Source organism: Nannospalax galili, unplaced genomic scaffold (genome assembly GCF_000622305.1).
Source record: "Nannospalax galili isolate Female #2095 unplaced genomic scaffold, S.galili_v1.0 scaffold962, whole genome shotgun sequence".
Lineage (NCBI taxonomy): Eukaryota > Metazoa > Chordata > Mammalia > Rodentia > Spalacidae > Nannospalax > Nannospalax galili.
This window is the reverse complement of record NW_008348537.1, coordinates 1,203,815-1,220,028: the sequence shown is the minus strand read 5'-3', so window position 1 is coordinate 1,220,028 and position 16,214 is coordinate 1,203,815. Positions and strand designations below refer to the sequence as shown.

The following is a 16,214-nucleotide window of genomic DNA, read 5'->3' as shown; positions in this document are numbered from 1 at the left end:
AGCTAAGATCAACTTACTGGAGACGTGGTTAATCGAAGGATAGTGCCATTCTTTATTTCATTGCGATTCTAGAAGAGATGAAAGAAAAACTTTGGTAAATCTCCAAGTAGAAGCTTGATGAAGAGAACAAAAGCAAATATAACCAAGTCCATTCTATACAATAAACATGCTTACAGTGCCATTTATTTTGATTTGTTTAATTTTAATTATTTCTACAAGATTAACTCAAAGAATAGGAATATGGGAACTCAAAATATCAATTCGAATTAAAAAAAATCTTTACAAATCTATTTAAAAATATGGCCTAGGAACTCTACACCTGATAGAATTGAAAATTTATGTCCACACAAAATTTGCACAGTAATAGTCATAGAAATACTTATAAATCTAAAATTAGTTGTGGTAAGAGTCATACAGCTTCATAAACTGAAACCATCACATTGAGCTTATATAAAAATAGTTAATTTTTGTTCTGAGAAGCCTATTAATAAAACTGTGAATTTTAAAAAGGTTTCTTGGCATTGGCTTGCTTCCTGTGCATATTACCTGGAAGTTGGGAACAGTGTGAATGAGCTGATCCCAGTCCAGTCTGTGCCCACTTGAAAGCCTATGAGGTGAGAGTTCCGAAGCCTCACTTGACATCCTTAGCTCTGATGGCTGAATTTCACCGCCCTTGTTTTTGTTTTGTTTTGTTTTTTGGGTTTTTTGTTTGTTTGTTTGTTTCCTCCATACTTCATCAAGCTCAGCCTTCAGGAGATGGTGGCCTAGCAGGGCTCACCCTGGCTACAACCCCACAGGAGCCCTGAGGCCAGAAGACTCACTTTCTGAATCCATTGAAACAAGCCACAGACTAGGACCCAGCAGGTGCACAGAGGTGGTAGGAAATATCTCAATGCAATATCAAAGGTACATCTATCATTTTTCCCTTCAGCCAATTCTTACTAGTTACCAGATGATAAATTTTCTACAAGGAACTAGCTGACAGGGCAGGCTTCAGCCTCTCTCCCAAAGAAAACTACATCTGGATATTTCACACTGAGTGCAGGCAGGCCTGAAACCAATCCCTTACGGACAAAAGTTCAACATGGGTCTTTCAGTGTAGGGCATCCCAGAAACTCTGGAGGGAGGCAGCTCTTCATTACCAGAGGGGCAAACAGGGGCCCAAGGACCACTGAGCAGGGTGGCTATGAACAGCAATGTGGATTCAAGTCATTTTAAACTCAGATTCTATAATCCCATGAGAACTGAAGGGAAAGACAGTAAACAGTAATTGCTGAGTGTTAAGGAAACTAAATGTAGGAAGTACCTCTTCCGTGCTCAGCTTTGAAACACACTGAGAATCAGAAGATAGAGAACCAAATGGGAGAAAATATTTGCAAACTATACATCAGAAAAAGAGCAGCTACCCAGAATACATAAAGAGCTTGAGAACTCAAAAAAAAAATAATAATAATAATAGCAACAACAATCCAATTTGAAAAAGGGCAATAGACACTTCAAAAGAAGACATAAAAAGGCAAGAAGTGTGCCAAAAAATGCTCAATACCACAAATGATCAGAGAAATGTAAATCCAAACCCCAATGATTTGTCACGTATGAGTGACTGCTGTAAGAATGGCTATTATCAAAAAAACCGAAGGGCTGGAGAACACCACACAGCTGGCAGGAATGTAAGTTAGCACAGCTATTGTGGAAAACAGTACAGAGGTTCCTCAAAAACTTAGACGAATAATTACCGTACCATCTATCAATGCATGCTTGGGTAAGTAACCAAAGAAAACCAAACCATTATATGGAAGACACACTCAAACTTAGATTTATACTATAGTACTATTCACAATAGCCTAATTGGAAACAATGAAATGATGACTAGATACAGAAATGCCATTTACACCTGTGAAAACCAAGAATCCTATAATTTGGGACAACATAGATGGAGCCAAACTCACTATGCTAAGTGAAATATGCTAGGCACAGAAAGACGAATACCACATGACCTCATCCACATGTGAAATATAGAAAAGTTGGCCTTGCAGGAGTTGGGAGTGGAATGATGGTTGGCCTCTAGGTTCTACATGCACCTGCATACACATGTGCACCAACATGAACACATACAAAGACACATACAAAGAAATAAATTGTTCACACAATGTATACGTGTATCAAAACACTATGCGGTACCAATAAATATGTGCAATTGTTATGTTTTTGTGTGTCAGTTAAAATAATTAATTCAAAATTTACAGAAAGAAAAACAGACCAGTAAGACTCTCTACCACATTTAGGATAAATATTCTGCATTTCAAGATAATGATGCCTTAGCAAACAAACCTCATGCCAGCTCTTCAAAAATAAAGAGGAGGAAAGGGGCAGAAAGAACATTTCTGCAGGGAAATGTTGGGCCTTAATACGGTGTAGGAGAAGAGTGTCAAGTGGCCCCAGGAAAGCAGCTACCAGTGCTGTCATATTTCCCCACACCCCTTGTTACTGTCTGTACTAGCCCCTGACGTTCACAGGCATCTCCACGGGACGTCCGTGTTTCTTTGTAAGCCTAGCTCATGTACTCAGCCTCTGTGGGGACTGGATAATGGGATGTTGTGGAAGAATGCCAGTGTTGTCCTATCTTCCACTCTGAAAGTTGTTTTCCTCAGGATGCCAAAAGTCTACTAAGACATTCAGAATTGCTGTCTGGTCAAAAATTCAAACAGTTCCCTTTCTATTGTTTAGGAAAGACAACGGAGGCCCTGAGGGAAAGAGGATGCTACTATCTCAGGCATCCTGGTCTTTAGTGGGCTGGCAGCTCCAGGGTTCCTCATTCAAGCTGGGTCTCTCCTCCTCTCTCCATCTTTGTCTGCTTTGCCTCTCTCAGCTGGGAGAAGCCCCTGACTTTAGAGGTCTCCTCACAAGCTAACACTGTTCTTCAGATACATTGTTTAATCATCAGAGAGTGACTCTCATGTAAACCTGACCCCCCCCCCATACACCCTTTAGACTGTCATGTGCCCTTTTGTTTGTTTTTCATATTTTTAGACTAATAAAGCAACTGAGGGCCCCCCCCCATACACACCTTAGACTGTCATGTGTCCATTTGCTTGATTTTCATACTTTTAGACTAATGAAGCAACTGAGGGCAGTATCTGACATATTGGTTGCTAAGCTACAATGCCTGTAGACTGGAAACTACAGATCTGACATTTAGGAAGGAATGGGAAAAATACCTAAAGTAAATGCTGAACCTCCAATGAGCTAGGAAATGAGTCAGAGAAGTAAGGGAGAGGGGAAGGAAGGATAAAGAAGCTCAGGTCGCCACCTGCAGTAAAAGGACATTTCCCACAACTGATGTGTGGCTGGCCCTTAAGAGATGATGTGTATCCGTCCGACTGTAGCTGTGCACTTCACCTCTAGCCAGTGAAGGTGAGATCTGTGGTATCTTTCCTGATTTTTTTCATGCCTAGTTGTTACACTGTTCTTTAATGGTTTCAGTTTGCACAGCAGTCTGATATCCTGTTACCAAGTCTGAAAACTGGAAAATGTCAAAAACAAAGAACAAGACCAATAGTAAGAGACTTAAGTTCCTATCTGTGATCTATACTCACAGATCTGAAGGCCTAACCCACAGTGAATGTTCTGCTCTCTTGCTATCTATAGTAAAATCTGGGTTAGAAGGAGTGTGCAAGAGGGAGTTGGCAGTTTCCAGCAGCCCAGAGTCTCCTAAGGCCCAGCAAGTCTGAGTCAAAAAACAGAAGGAGATGGCCTATCCCCTTTGATGTTTTAATCATGGCCCAAAGACAAAAATAAAGAACATTATGTTTTTCTGGACACAAACGTTTGTCTTTGAAGGAACAGGACACAATTCAGTGTCTACTATTGCTCAAAAACTGGGATGCGCCCGGGCCCAGGCCCAGGATGTAAACTTTAAGTAGAACCTACTTCACATTGCTGTCCCTCTAATACCTTAAGATGTTATCTACTTGTATTTTTTTTCAAAAGTGATGGGAGGTGACTATGACAACACTGAAGTAAGTGTAGGCACCAACAAAGGCACAGTGTGGGAACCAGGGGACAAGGTCAAGTGCAGCTTAAATCTCACAGGGCAGGTGCTGTGCTGGAGAACAACAATGGGATAAGGATGCTGGACCAGCAGTGGTCTGGAAGGTAGAATGGACTAAGAGGAAGGAAGTTCCAGCTTGGCCCTCAATTACCTTCAGTTTCTTTATCAGCAGAAACTGGGCAAGAGGCCCAGTGTCAAAGGTCAATTCCCTTCTATTTTATTTTCAATAGTAAAGAGGAAATATTTAAGACTCTTAAGCAGGCTTAGTGATATGATGAAGGAATTTTAGGGAAATGAATCTGTCAGATGTAGTGAATTAGAATGGGAGGAGGGAGAGTTCAGGAAACCAAGTCAGGGGCAGAATACATATGCAACTGCACAGGTTCAAACCTTTCAGATGCAGGCCTGGAACATCTCCCGGTATTAAAGTAAACAATCCAGGAGATAAAGCTAAGATCCCAAAAGTGAAGAGGTAGAAAGCTGCATGACAAAAATCATATGCCTTCTCTTCCATCTATGGCATAAAGGACAGTGAACAGGGACACATTTTTGGTGGATGATTCTGTCATATTTGACAAAGGCTTTAAAAATGTTGAAATTCAACTTCCATTCAGTTTTTTATCTTACAGAAACATCAGAGATGTAAGTAATGATTGATAAGAGATGTCTGCATGCCAATGTTTATATCAGAGAAAGTAACTGAAATCCAACCTGAGGATCCAAGTCATTTGAGTCTCTCAACTCAAAACCCACTGATCTGGCTCTGCTTTGTGGCACCCAAGCTGGACCCTGATGTGAATACGAAGCTTCACCAGTAGAGGGCACTGAAGAATCTCCTCAAGCAGAATAATTTGATGTGGATGGCCTTAGGTCTTGCACCAGCCGGGTCCTACTCCTCCCTCGGAAGCAGCTCTGTCAACCGAACCTTAAGGTAATGGAGACACTTCTATAGCCTAGCACAGGTCAACTGGTCAAATTTCCTTCCTCTGTCCACTTTGTGAATGGCAGGCAAATAGTGGTACCTCTGTGATAGACACACACTCTGCAGAGTCACATCTGAAGAAGCAGTGCTTGCTCTTGATCTTTATTCCAAAATTCTCTTCCGCAGACTGAGGACTACAGCCATTTTTCTGCCACTATTTCAATCAGACTCATCAGAGTCCTCTTTTACCTCACAACTCATAATTAACCAGCCTCTGCTAGTTGACAGTTCTCTAACTTGAATTTCTGTCTAAATAATTATATGATTTCTGTATCATGATTGGACCTTGACTGATATAAGTCTTTCGAGTGTTCCTTAGCACAAAGGAAAACCTTTGAAAAGATGGTCAAGCTGGCTGATGAAATATAATAGTCAATAAAGTACTGCTGTGGAAGAATGTTTAATGCATGAAGATACGGGACACTGTATTGTATAGTGACAGCAAACCAGACAAGAGTATGAGTCTAAACACAGAGAACATAGTATGTACACACTGAGAAAACACTGAGGCCCAGGTGGGGGATCCCATGTATGCTGTTCATTATTTACAATATGGAAAATAAGAAAATAGGGGAAAATTCTGACACTGCATTTGTCTAACCCAGAGACATACGTGCCTGTGTTTTTAAGAGACAGGGAGACTGTTTCTTGTTTAGGACAGAGGAACCTGCACACACTGAGTGAACCACATGGAGCAGCTTTGTGCCTTTGGAATGGAGACCTAACTACCAGCCCCTGCTGCTACCATCAACTTTACCCTACCCACAAACAAAGGGCATGTGCTAAGGTTTAACCTGGGTTGTGATGGGCAAGTTAGAGTCTCCAGTACCAGAAAGCCATAAAGTTCTAAAGAAAAGAGCCACACCTAGGAGGAAGAAGCTCTACTTGGGAAAAGCATTTAGCTGCCATGTAGGTGCTGGGAACTGAACATGGGTCCTCTGCAAGAGCAGCCAGTGCTCTTAACCACTGAGTCACCTCTCCAGTCCCTGGAAAAAGCATTCTTAAAGCCCATACTAGTGGCATTGGCAGTGACCATGAGGTACTCTAACAACTGGTAAAGTACCAACTCCACGCCCCCCTCTAAGCAGCATCAATGCAATGCCAACCAGTCTACACACAGAGAACACAATGCAAAGCTTCACAGTGGAAAGCTAGGGAATAAAGTGGCTGGAAGCACTAGGGAAAAGAGAGTGGCCAAGTGCAAGCCAGTGTGTTGTTAAATGGAATCCTCAGTATTAAAAACCTCTTTTGCCCTGAGCTTCCAGACCTGGGTGTCAGATGGGCCTGACTATTCGGTCCTTAGCATTAGCAATAACAGCCTTGACACCTGGGCATTTGCCACTCCTGGCACACAGAAGATGTACAGTAAATATATGGTAAATGAGTACAATTGTCCCTCAGTATCTATAGAGGGCTGGCTTCGGGATGCTGTTCACATACCATAGCTGTGATGCTCAAGTCCCACTGGTAATAAATGGAACAGTACTTGCATATATTCTCTGCACATCCTCTTGTATACTTTAAATCATTTCAAGATAATTTACGATTCCAAATACAATGTCAAAGCTGTGTGAACAGCTGTTAGACTGTATTACACAAGGAATCATAACAAGGGGGGGCAAAGGTGTCTCATGCTTGGTGCCTGGTGCAATTCTTAAAAAAACAATCTACACTGTAAGTTGGCTGGATCCATGGATGCAGAAAACATGGGTATGGAAGGATGATGGTACATGTGCATGCTAGTCCTCACTGCTACAATGCTCCCATTCATACCACAGAGCATTACGATGGTGATTAAAGCCTCTGCTTGACACAACAAATATGTAATGACTCAATTATTGTTCATAAAGAAGATGCATCTTCGGTAAGAGACCCTAAAGAGACAGAAAAGTGCCGTGGAAGGAAGGTGTGATTCTCAAACAGAGGAAATAAGCACAGCCCATTTGGTGCTCCTGCTTGAGAGACCTTGGGGCAGGGTTTTTTTCTTTTTCCTTTTCCTTTTCTGGTTGTGGATATCTCAGCAATCTGCTGAAGCCTGTAGATCTCACCTTGAGCCAAGTTTTTAAGAGCATGAAATAAAATATGTCAACTTGCAAGTAAGTCCCACAGTTATTCAAATTATTTTTGAAAATTCTACCAAAGTAGTATACATGCTACTTTATTAATTCAGGGGAGCAAGCATCTTCCATAAAGAACAAGGTAGTATTTTAAACACTGTAGGGCAGAAGGTGTCTATGGCAAGAGGGACCCTCAGATAAAAGGGTGGGACTAGCCCTCTGGGGATTTGTTTTGTTTTGAGACAGGGTCTCACTGTGCAGCCTTGGCTGGCCTAGAACTCACCAGATAGATCAGGCTGGCTTCAAACTCACAAAAATTCACCTGTTTTTGCCTCCCGAGTTCTGGGATTAAAGGTGTGCACCACCACACCTGGAGGTTCCAGAATCTTTGTGTGCAAAAATGGGTGTGGCATGGATTTGGTCCACAGGATGCAGTGGTCAGTAAGACCTCTGAAATAGTATACTGAATAAACAAAATATGTTTTAGTTCTAATAGCTACCATCACTTCTAATACAGTATAGTGATCATGAATGACATTTTAAGAACTCTGCAGTAAGAGTAAGTATCTCTGATCCCACTAGTAACAAAGGTCCCAGTGCCTCTTATTATGGCTTGCTGGATACCTTCCTGCCTGAGTAACACAAAGCTGACACTTTTATCCAGTTGCAACTTTCATCCTATACAAGTTTACAGACAACAGGTTAAAATAATGGCCTTTCACTATACTTACAAATTCCTACCATGGTTTAGAAGACCAGTGTCAGCTGTATCCCTAGCTGACATCAACAATCACATGTGGTGCCCCCACCCACAGCAGCTCATCGTCCTGTATCCTTTTGTTCTCTAACACGCAGAGTTCTTTCATGCTTCAGGGCCTTGATCTGACTCCTTTGCATTCTTTTCAGTGACAGGCCCTTGTGCCTCACTGTCCCTTGGACAGTAAGGACAGCTAGGGCCTTAGAGAAGGCTGTAGACTGCTCCAGAGTTGGCATAACACAATGTAGACCCAAAGCCAAGACCTTGGACTCGGGTAGCACATCCTGACCTCAAAGCCCCCGTCTTAATCACAGCATGAGACTGTGTCTTGAGACTCACGTGGTTGGAGAACTAAGAGCCTTAAGTCCCCAACTCTCAAAGCTAGGTGCACAAATTAGTATATTTATTCATTTATACTGGAATGTAAACTTGAGTCCAGTGAAATCTTATTTTGGGTTCATTCTAAAATCTACAAAGAATGGTCATAAACCAAAACAGCAACATATACCACACTCACCTCTTTTATGCTATGACTCTTTCGTGGTAACTCTAGATAAAAATGAATACTTTGTTCATTTTCTAAGAACATTTGCTCTGTTTCCACACCCACATGAACCTGTGCTTTAGACGAATAGGCGTCTTCCATGTTTTGTTCCTTACCAGGGCCTAAAATATACTCAATATATACTTTATGAATGAATGGAATGGATATTTTGAACATAGCAGAACCTGGAGCAAGAGGCAAAATATATCTATAAACTAAAGCTAACAGGCCAAATGACTTCAGAGACAGAAATAAATACCCTCTCTCTCCCCACAATTTAAGTAAGACTCAAATTCTTCCCTATTCTGAAACATTCAGTCATCCAGGGAATATTTATTTCATGTTTATCATCAGGAACAGTTATCACGAATATTTTTTTTAAGAGATGGGGCTGGAAAGATGGCTCAGTAGTTAAGGGCCCTGGCTGCTCTTGCCAGTGGGTTTGGTTTCCAGCACCCACAAGACAGCAAACAATTGCCCATAATGCCAGTTCCAAGGGATCTGATGCCTCTCCTTCTGGCCTCCTCAGGCATTACACACATGTGGTACACTTACAAACATGCAGGAAAGGTACTCATTCATACACTCAAAATGAAAATTTTTATTTTAAAAAAAAAATTTAAGGAAGGGAAATGAGCTCACATTCCACCATCAATCTATGTTCCTGCTGTAAGTCCTCCAAACAAATGAGCCACAATCCATCATAGTTTTGTGCTAAGTCACAGCTTCAGTGAGTCCTAATCCCAAAGCGAGAAACCGCCAGACGTCCACCACTGTGGATTCTGAAGCACAAAAAACTGCCTGGAATCATTCCCAGGAAATCACCTTTAGAGGAAGCCCCCTTATACAAGAGGAGGCCAGAAAGAGTTTTTGGAAGAATGGGATACGGACTTCGGACTGGAAGGGAAGCAGTCCACAGTCAGGCCACACCAGGCTTTCACTGGATCCGACCCACCCTTCCTTCCGTCTTCACTCTTTCCCTACTATAGCTAAAAGGGAAGTTGGACTATAAGGAGACTTTCATAGCACTGTTAAGTAGAGACATATTTAGGAAAAGAGGTAAATACTACAAATTTTCAAGTATTAAAACTAAAATGCCAATCAAAACCATAGTGAGGTATTATCTCACCATTCCTAATGGCTATTTTCAAAGGACAAAAAAATGAAAATGCTCATGAGGATGCTCACGAGGATAGAAAGGATGCTCCTTCACAACTGTAGAGATGTCATATTAGTACAGACATTACGGAAAACCAGAAATTTCTCAAAAAGCTAGAAATGGAACTACCACACGGTCCAGAAATTTCCCTCCTGAGTACGTATCCAAAGGAAATGAACTTAACATGTTTAAGAGACATCTGCATCCCTGTGCTTACGGCAGCACTCCTCACAACAGCCACGGTGTCAATAACATGGGTGTGCATGAAGGGGTGAGTGGATAAAGAAAATATGATATAGGTATAGACACACAGTATTACTCATATGTAAAAGAATGATTATTACACAGTATACATATATCACAATATAATATCTTACCTATAAACAAGTACAGTGATTATATTGCAATTAAAGGACAAAAAAGAAAACTTGAAACTTCATGAATGAACCCTTCAGCACACTGCATGACCTCTTCTCCTCCTCCCCTGGAGCTGTATACTGTACAGTACACCTTGTCTCCAAGAGCTGTCCATCATTTAGTGGGACCCTAACCCTACATGTATCTAAACATTAGGGAGTGATTTTATTAAACTAAATCAGGACTGGTGTTTTCTTTAAGAGCCCATCCAAAGATAATGGACAGAGAAAACATTTATTTTATAGACGTATCGTATTCTTTGTCACAAATGTGTCTATTTAAATTAATTGGCTAGTTGGTATTAAGGACTTTATTTGGTAAATTAAATGTCTTATTCACATGGAAGGTCTATCTAGACTGAGATTTGGGATTTTTACTATAAAAAGACCTTGCTAAATAAGGTAGTATGAGTCAGAGACACACTGACTAATTTAAAATGAAAAGGTTTTTTATCAAAACAGAAAGATTATATATATTTAAATTTCAGCCTGTGCAGATATACACAACCATAATCAGTTACTTAATCTTTTATTTTCTTTGAGACAGGGTCTCCCTATAGCCCCGGGTGGCCTGGAAATCACTATGTAGACCAGACTGGCCTCGATCTAACAGAGATTTACATGTTTCTGCCTCCCAAGTGCTGGGATTAAATGCGTGTGCATGATACCCAGCTACTTAATATATTTGATATTTAACTTTATTAATCTATGAGAAAGGATAAATTAATTGGCAAATATGTCTCAATATATTTGCAGGATTTTAAAGTACAATAGAATATCTTAAATAGAAAATAACGAATGCTACACAAATCGCTAATAAATAATAGATACACTTAAGAAAAGACAACATTTATGCAGAGAATAAGTGACTGTAGGGTACCCAGCCCTAACTGACAAGTCTACAATCCAACCCATACACCTAAGGCTCAGGGAACATAGAAGAGGGGGAGGAAAGATCGCAAGAGCCAGAGGAACAAGACGCCTGCTGTTAGATAACAATAATCCAGACATGATAGGGAAGCTGCACCCAGGAAATCTCCACAATATGGTGGTCTAACAAGAACTGCATAATGACAAAACAAATTGACATGACAATGTGGATGAGGGAATTTTCACAGGGTCCCACCTCAAAATGAGGAGCAACAGGCAATCAATGGATACTGAGGGAAGGACAATCAGTTTTCTCCAGGGACTAGATTCCTGATAGGCTATCTAATGTCAAGTGGTCAGCCTTAAACACACACACACACACACACACACACACACACACACACGCACACACGCACACACACAAACCATTAAAGGGCCTTATTGTATTTATTTATTTATTTATAAATATATGTGTGTGTATATGTAACAATAATAATCAAAGAAGAGAAGAAATTGAGAGGGAGTTGAGCAGTCGATGTGGGAGGAACTGAAGAAGGGACTGGGAGGGGAGAAATTGATGCAAATACACTATGTATGAAATTCTAAAAATTATGAAAATAGAAAAGAGCATTAATGAGAGATACAAAAGTATGAGCTAGTTAGGCAAATATTTTACTTAATAGATACAAGAACTTTATGGAAAAATAATAAAGCTTTCTTTAAAAATGTTCTAAAGGGCTAGAGAGATGGCTCAGCAGCTAAAAGCACTGACTACTCTTTCAAAGGACCCGAGTTCAACTCCCAGCACCCACATGGTGGCTAACAACTGCCTATAACTTCAGTTTCAGGAGATTTGACACCCTTTCTGTCATGCATTCCATGACACAAGTGCATGTACATACATGCAAGCAATATACTCATATACATCAAAAAAGAAAAGTAATAAATAAAATTTTTAAATGCCCTAATAAATAGGAGGCATAGCCAAAAATCTTGATAACACAATTTTCCCCAAAACTTAATCCATAGGTTAAATTCAGTTTCAATCAAAATACTAATGGTGGCACATATCTTTAATCCCAGCACTCAGGAGACAGAGGCAAGCAAATCTTTGTGAGATCAAAGCCAGCCTGGTCTATATAGCAAGTTCCAGGCTAGCTGGGGCTACAGGGAGACCCTGTCTCAAACAACAATATAACAACAACAAAAAATATTAATGTGATTTGGCAAACAGTGTTAAAATTTATATGGTAGAGTAAAAGACTAGGCAAGGTGATTTTTTAATGAGGAGGAGGAGGAGGAGGAGAGGGAGGTGAAGGGAAGGGAAATGAGGGGGGATGTAGGTCTCAAAAGCAGAGATCCTGTCCACTAGATATAAACACTTGTTACTAAGTTGTAAGCAATCAAAGTTGTATAGTGATAGAACAAAACAGAGATTCATAGAGATCCCTAATTCAAGAAAACTTGACATGATATACAGATGAAAATGCAAACCATGAACATGAGGAGATGATCAAAAAATTATGCAATAAATAACATTAGGAGCCAGGCATGGTGGTACATGCCTTTAGTCCCAGCACTCGGGAGGCAGAGGCAGGCAGATTGCTGTGAGTTCAAGGCCAGCCTGGTCTACATAATGAGTTCAGGTCAGCTGGGACTATAAGGAGACCCTGTCTGAAAAAGACAAAAATAAATAAATAAATAAATAAATAAATAAATAAATATTAGGATACTGGCTGTCTCCAACACAGATTAAAGTAAATCCCTCAGTCTCATATATGTGCATACATGCATAACACTATCACACCATATTAATGGACTATGCCAAAATTAAAACTGTCAAACATTAAAGTACAAGAGAATTATTTTCAAACATATGGAAAGAGAAAGTGTTTTTAAAACACAGAAAGCCCAAATGATAAAGGAAAAAAATGTAAGCAATGTAGTTATATTAAAATAAGTTTTGTAAAGTTCTGTTTGCCAACAATATAAGAAATTTCTAAAGGCTTCTACAAAGTGTGTGAACACATCAGTGAGAATAAAGCACTCCCACTCCACAGATGGACAAAGACTTTGCAGGCCATTTCAGAAGAGCAATCTGAGCAGGAAATAAATACAGGGAAATATGCTCAGCCTCAGCAGTTGGGGAACTCTAACTTAAAGCTACAGGGAATTCCCAGGGCAGCGTCATCCAGTTAGCTAACAATAGCAGGACAGTGACTATCACTGGTTTAGGGAACAGGAACGTTCTGTCTTGTAGGTGTTGCAGGAAGCTGGTAGATCTACAGTGCAAAGCCTTCTGGTGTCACCTGCTGAAGCTATCTAAGTCAAAACATTTCCACATTCTAAAAAAACTTTGAAATTACCCCCATAGGGACACATTTATAGCACAGTATTATTTGTGACAACAAAAATGAGGAAATAACTGCTTATCTGTAAGAAAATGGATACATCAACTGATTCATTCACACCATGGGACACCATAGAGAGTTCACCTCAAAAGCATTATCAAGTGAAAAAAAAAATCAACAAAAGGCTACCAACACATGAATACTAATTATTTTAAAATGAGGACACAAGGCAATACAGCATATTATTCATGAACACACAGATAGGTAGAAAACCTAACAAACATTCATAAAAATAGCAAATACCACCTACAGGTTAGTGTTTACCTCTAGGAAAGGAAGAACAGAGGGAGAAACAGGGAAAATGATAAGTTGGGGCTTCAGGAATAGGCAAAAATGAAGCATCTATTAACAACTATATAGTAGAGTATATGGGGGGTCCATTATATTATTTTATCAACTTTCCATACATTTGACCTAATTAAAATGTTCAAAACTACCATTTAAGTAACTTCTGCTTTCAAGGAAATCATTATTACTAAGGCAAAACTCCTGTCTGAATCTGTCTGAACTTAGTAGCTTGGTGTCTTACATCTATGCATTACTTTGCAATAAGAGAACAATTAAAGATAAACACATACTTAAAAACAACATGCTGACTATAAGTCAGCCTCACTCAGCCACACACAATATTGCTCTTCTTTTCCTTGCCAGCAGTCACATTCTTAAAACACCACAAATGTAGTCTTTTTAAAAAGTGTCTATTAGCCAGGCAGAGGTTTTCAAATAATGGAACCCCTTTGATTCTGTAAAGAAAAAAAGAATCTCAGATGATGCCCCAGAAACTAAAATAGACAAACAATTATTATATTAGCATCAGTCTGTGCTATAGGCTTATAAATACACATTATATTAACGTAATCTTTGGGAATAGTCAGACCTTCATAGTAACATAAATATTCAATAACTAACATTATACACAATCATTATAATAATATACCAGTATTCCACAACCAATTTGCTTTTGTGTTATAAAAGAGTAGGCATTTTTCTCTCTTTTTTCAAGACAGGGTCTTGCTCAGGCTGGCCTTGAACTCCTCACTCTTTTGCCTCAGCCACTTCAATGCTGAGATTACAAGTATATGCCACTATGTTCAGAACAGGGACCTTTTCCCTTACTAATTTGTATAGCTAATTTCTTTTTTAAAATATTTTATTTATTATTATTTTTAATGTATATGAGTGTATTGCCTGTATGTGTGTCATGCAATACCCATGGAGGTCAGAAGGTATCAGATCCCCTGGAACTGGACCTACAGATGGTTGTTAACCACCATGTGGGTGGTGGGAATGAACCCAGGTCCTCTGCAAGAGCAGTCAGTGCTCTTAACTGCTGAGCCATCTCTCCAGCCCCCTGTATAGCTAATTTCTAATTCCAACTCCTATTCTTTATAATAAACACTGAAAGCCTGCCAAAAAGTACCTAAAACCTACAGGAAGGACTGCAACTAGGTTCTCATCTTCATTGGTCAGCCATCATGTTCCCAATGCAGCAAGTACAACTGTCCCTGTCCCAACTACCACCTGATAGCCAAGGACACTGGGAACAGCAGGTCACTGGCTTGGAAAATTTCTCTTGAGTGGGTGAACTCATGCCTTATTCAGAATAAAAACAGTGCCATCTTCCCTGTCAATGACACGTTTATAAGAAGTGTAAATGCACCAGGCAGGAAGAAATGAAATGCTTCCTACTGTGTTGGGAGCCTGAGACTCAGCCATTTCTCAAAACTGCTGACAGACCTGAGTTGGTGACTTTCCATTCTGCCCACCAACCTCCCGTGGGCATAGGACAGAGCCCGCAGCCTTGGGCTGTTTCCCATTCTCCTCCCGCAGGCACAGGACAGAGCCCGCAGCCTGGGCCTATGGCCATGGCCCGCGGCCTTGTTCTCCTTTCAGATTCCTCCCTTAGGGTACATCTGGGCCCCTGTGTTCTGGCTGATATGACTGCTCACTCTTTGCTCCTTTGTTTTCATTCTCTATTTAACCCCATGCTTGAGCTGCAATAAACGAGACTTGATCAGAACCCTGTCTTGTCTCCATTTCTCTTGTCTCTTGCCCCATCCAAATCCCCACTCCCCACTCCAGGTACCCCGCGTTGCTGACCCCGCGGGCAGGGGCACTACTGAAGTCTTGAAGTCAACATAACCAGCAGCCCTGAGGCCATAATTACATTTGCCTTCACTGCCATTATTAAAGTTTAACTTGATCTATTATTAACTCCCAAGAGTTAGGCTAGCATGGCTTGTGCCTTTTCATGATCCTGCCCAGCCTCGTGAGTTAGCCAGAATCCCACTCATCCTGCCACCACCTCCATACTCCCTGGTCTGTTCTGGGCTGTTGTTCAGCTTGCACTCTAGACTAGACTGATGAGGTAGCCAGATCCCTGCCCACCTCAGCACCATCTCCACACTCACCACCTGTGATTACCCAGTTCATGCACCATACAAGCCTGGAATCATCCCTATCCCTTCAATCAAAAATCAGTACTGAGGTGGGCTGGAGAGATGACTCAGCTGTTAAGAGTACTGGCTGCTCCTGCAGAAGACCTGGGATTGAATCCCAGCACCCACATGGTAGCTAAGAGCCATTGATAACTCTAGTTCCAAGGAATCCTATGCCCTTTTCTGGCCACTGTGGGCACTGCACGACACGGATGCATTTACATACACACAGGCATAATAGTCATACACATAAAACGAAAAATAGATAATTTTTTTTAATTAAAAAAATTCAATACTGAGAATCTGAAGGATTGACTGGCTAACTCTTTATACTTGATCTGAAATCAATGAGTCTGGGACAACAACAAAAACAGAACAAATTTCAACTTAACAAAGGCAGGCCGGAATTTTATATCAGACACACAACCAATGAGAGATGCCCAGGTCATCCTCCAAACACAAGCAATCTGCAAAGTCAAGACAGTATGATCCCACCCAAACCCACTAGTCCTACAGAAATGTTCTATAA

General features: G+C 40.6%; 1 protein-coding gene across 4 annotated transcripts in view; it reads right to left on the bottom strand.

Annotated features, from left to right (window-relative positions):
• The window catches only part of Elmo1 (engulfment and cell motility 1), a 624,760-nt gene that overhangs the window by 424,024 nt on the left and 184,522 nt on the right, over positions 1–16,214 (bottom strand). For all 4 annotated transcript variants that reach the window (XM_029569533.1, XM_008845428.2, XM_008845430.3 and 1 more), the window contains one exon: positions 18–68. In XM_029569533.1, the coding sequence (XP_029425393.1) occupies positions 18–68 (51 nt within the window). The remainder of the gene's footprint in view (positions 1–17; positions 69–16,214) is intronic.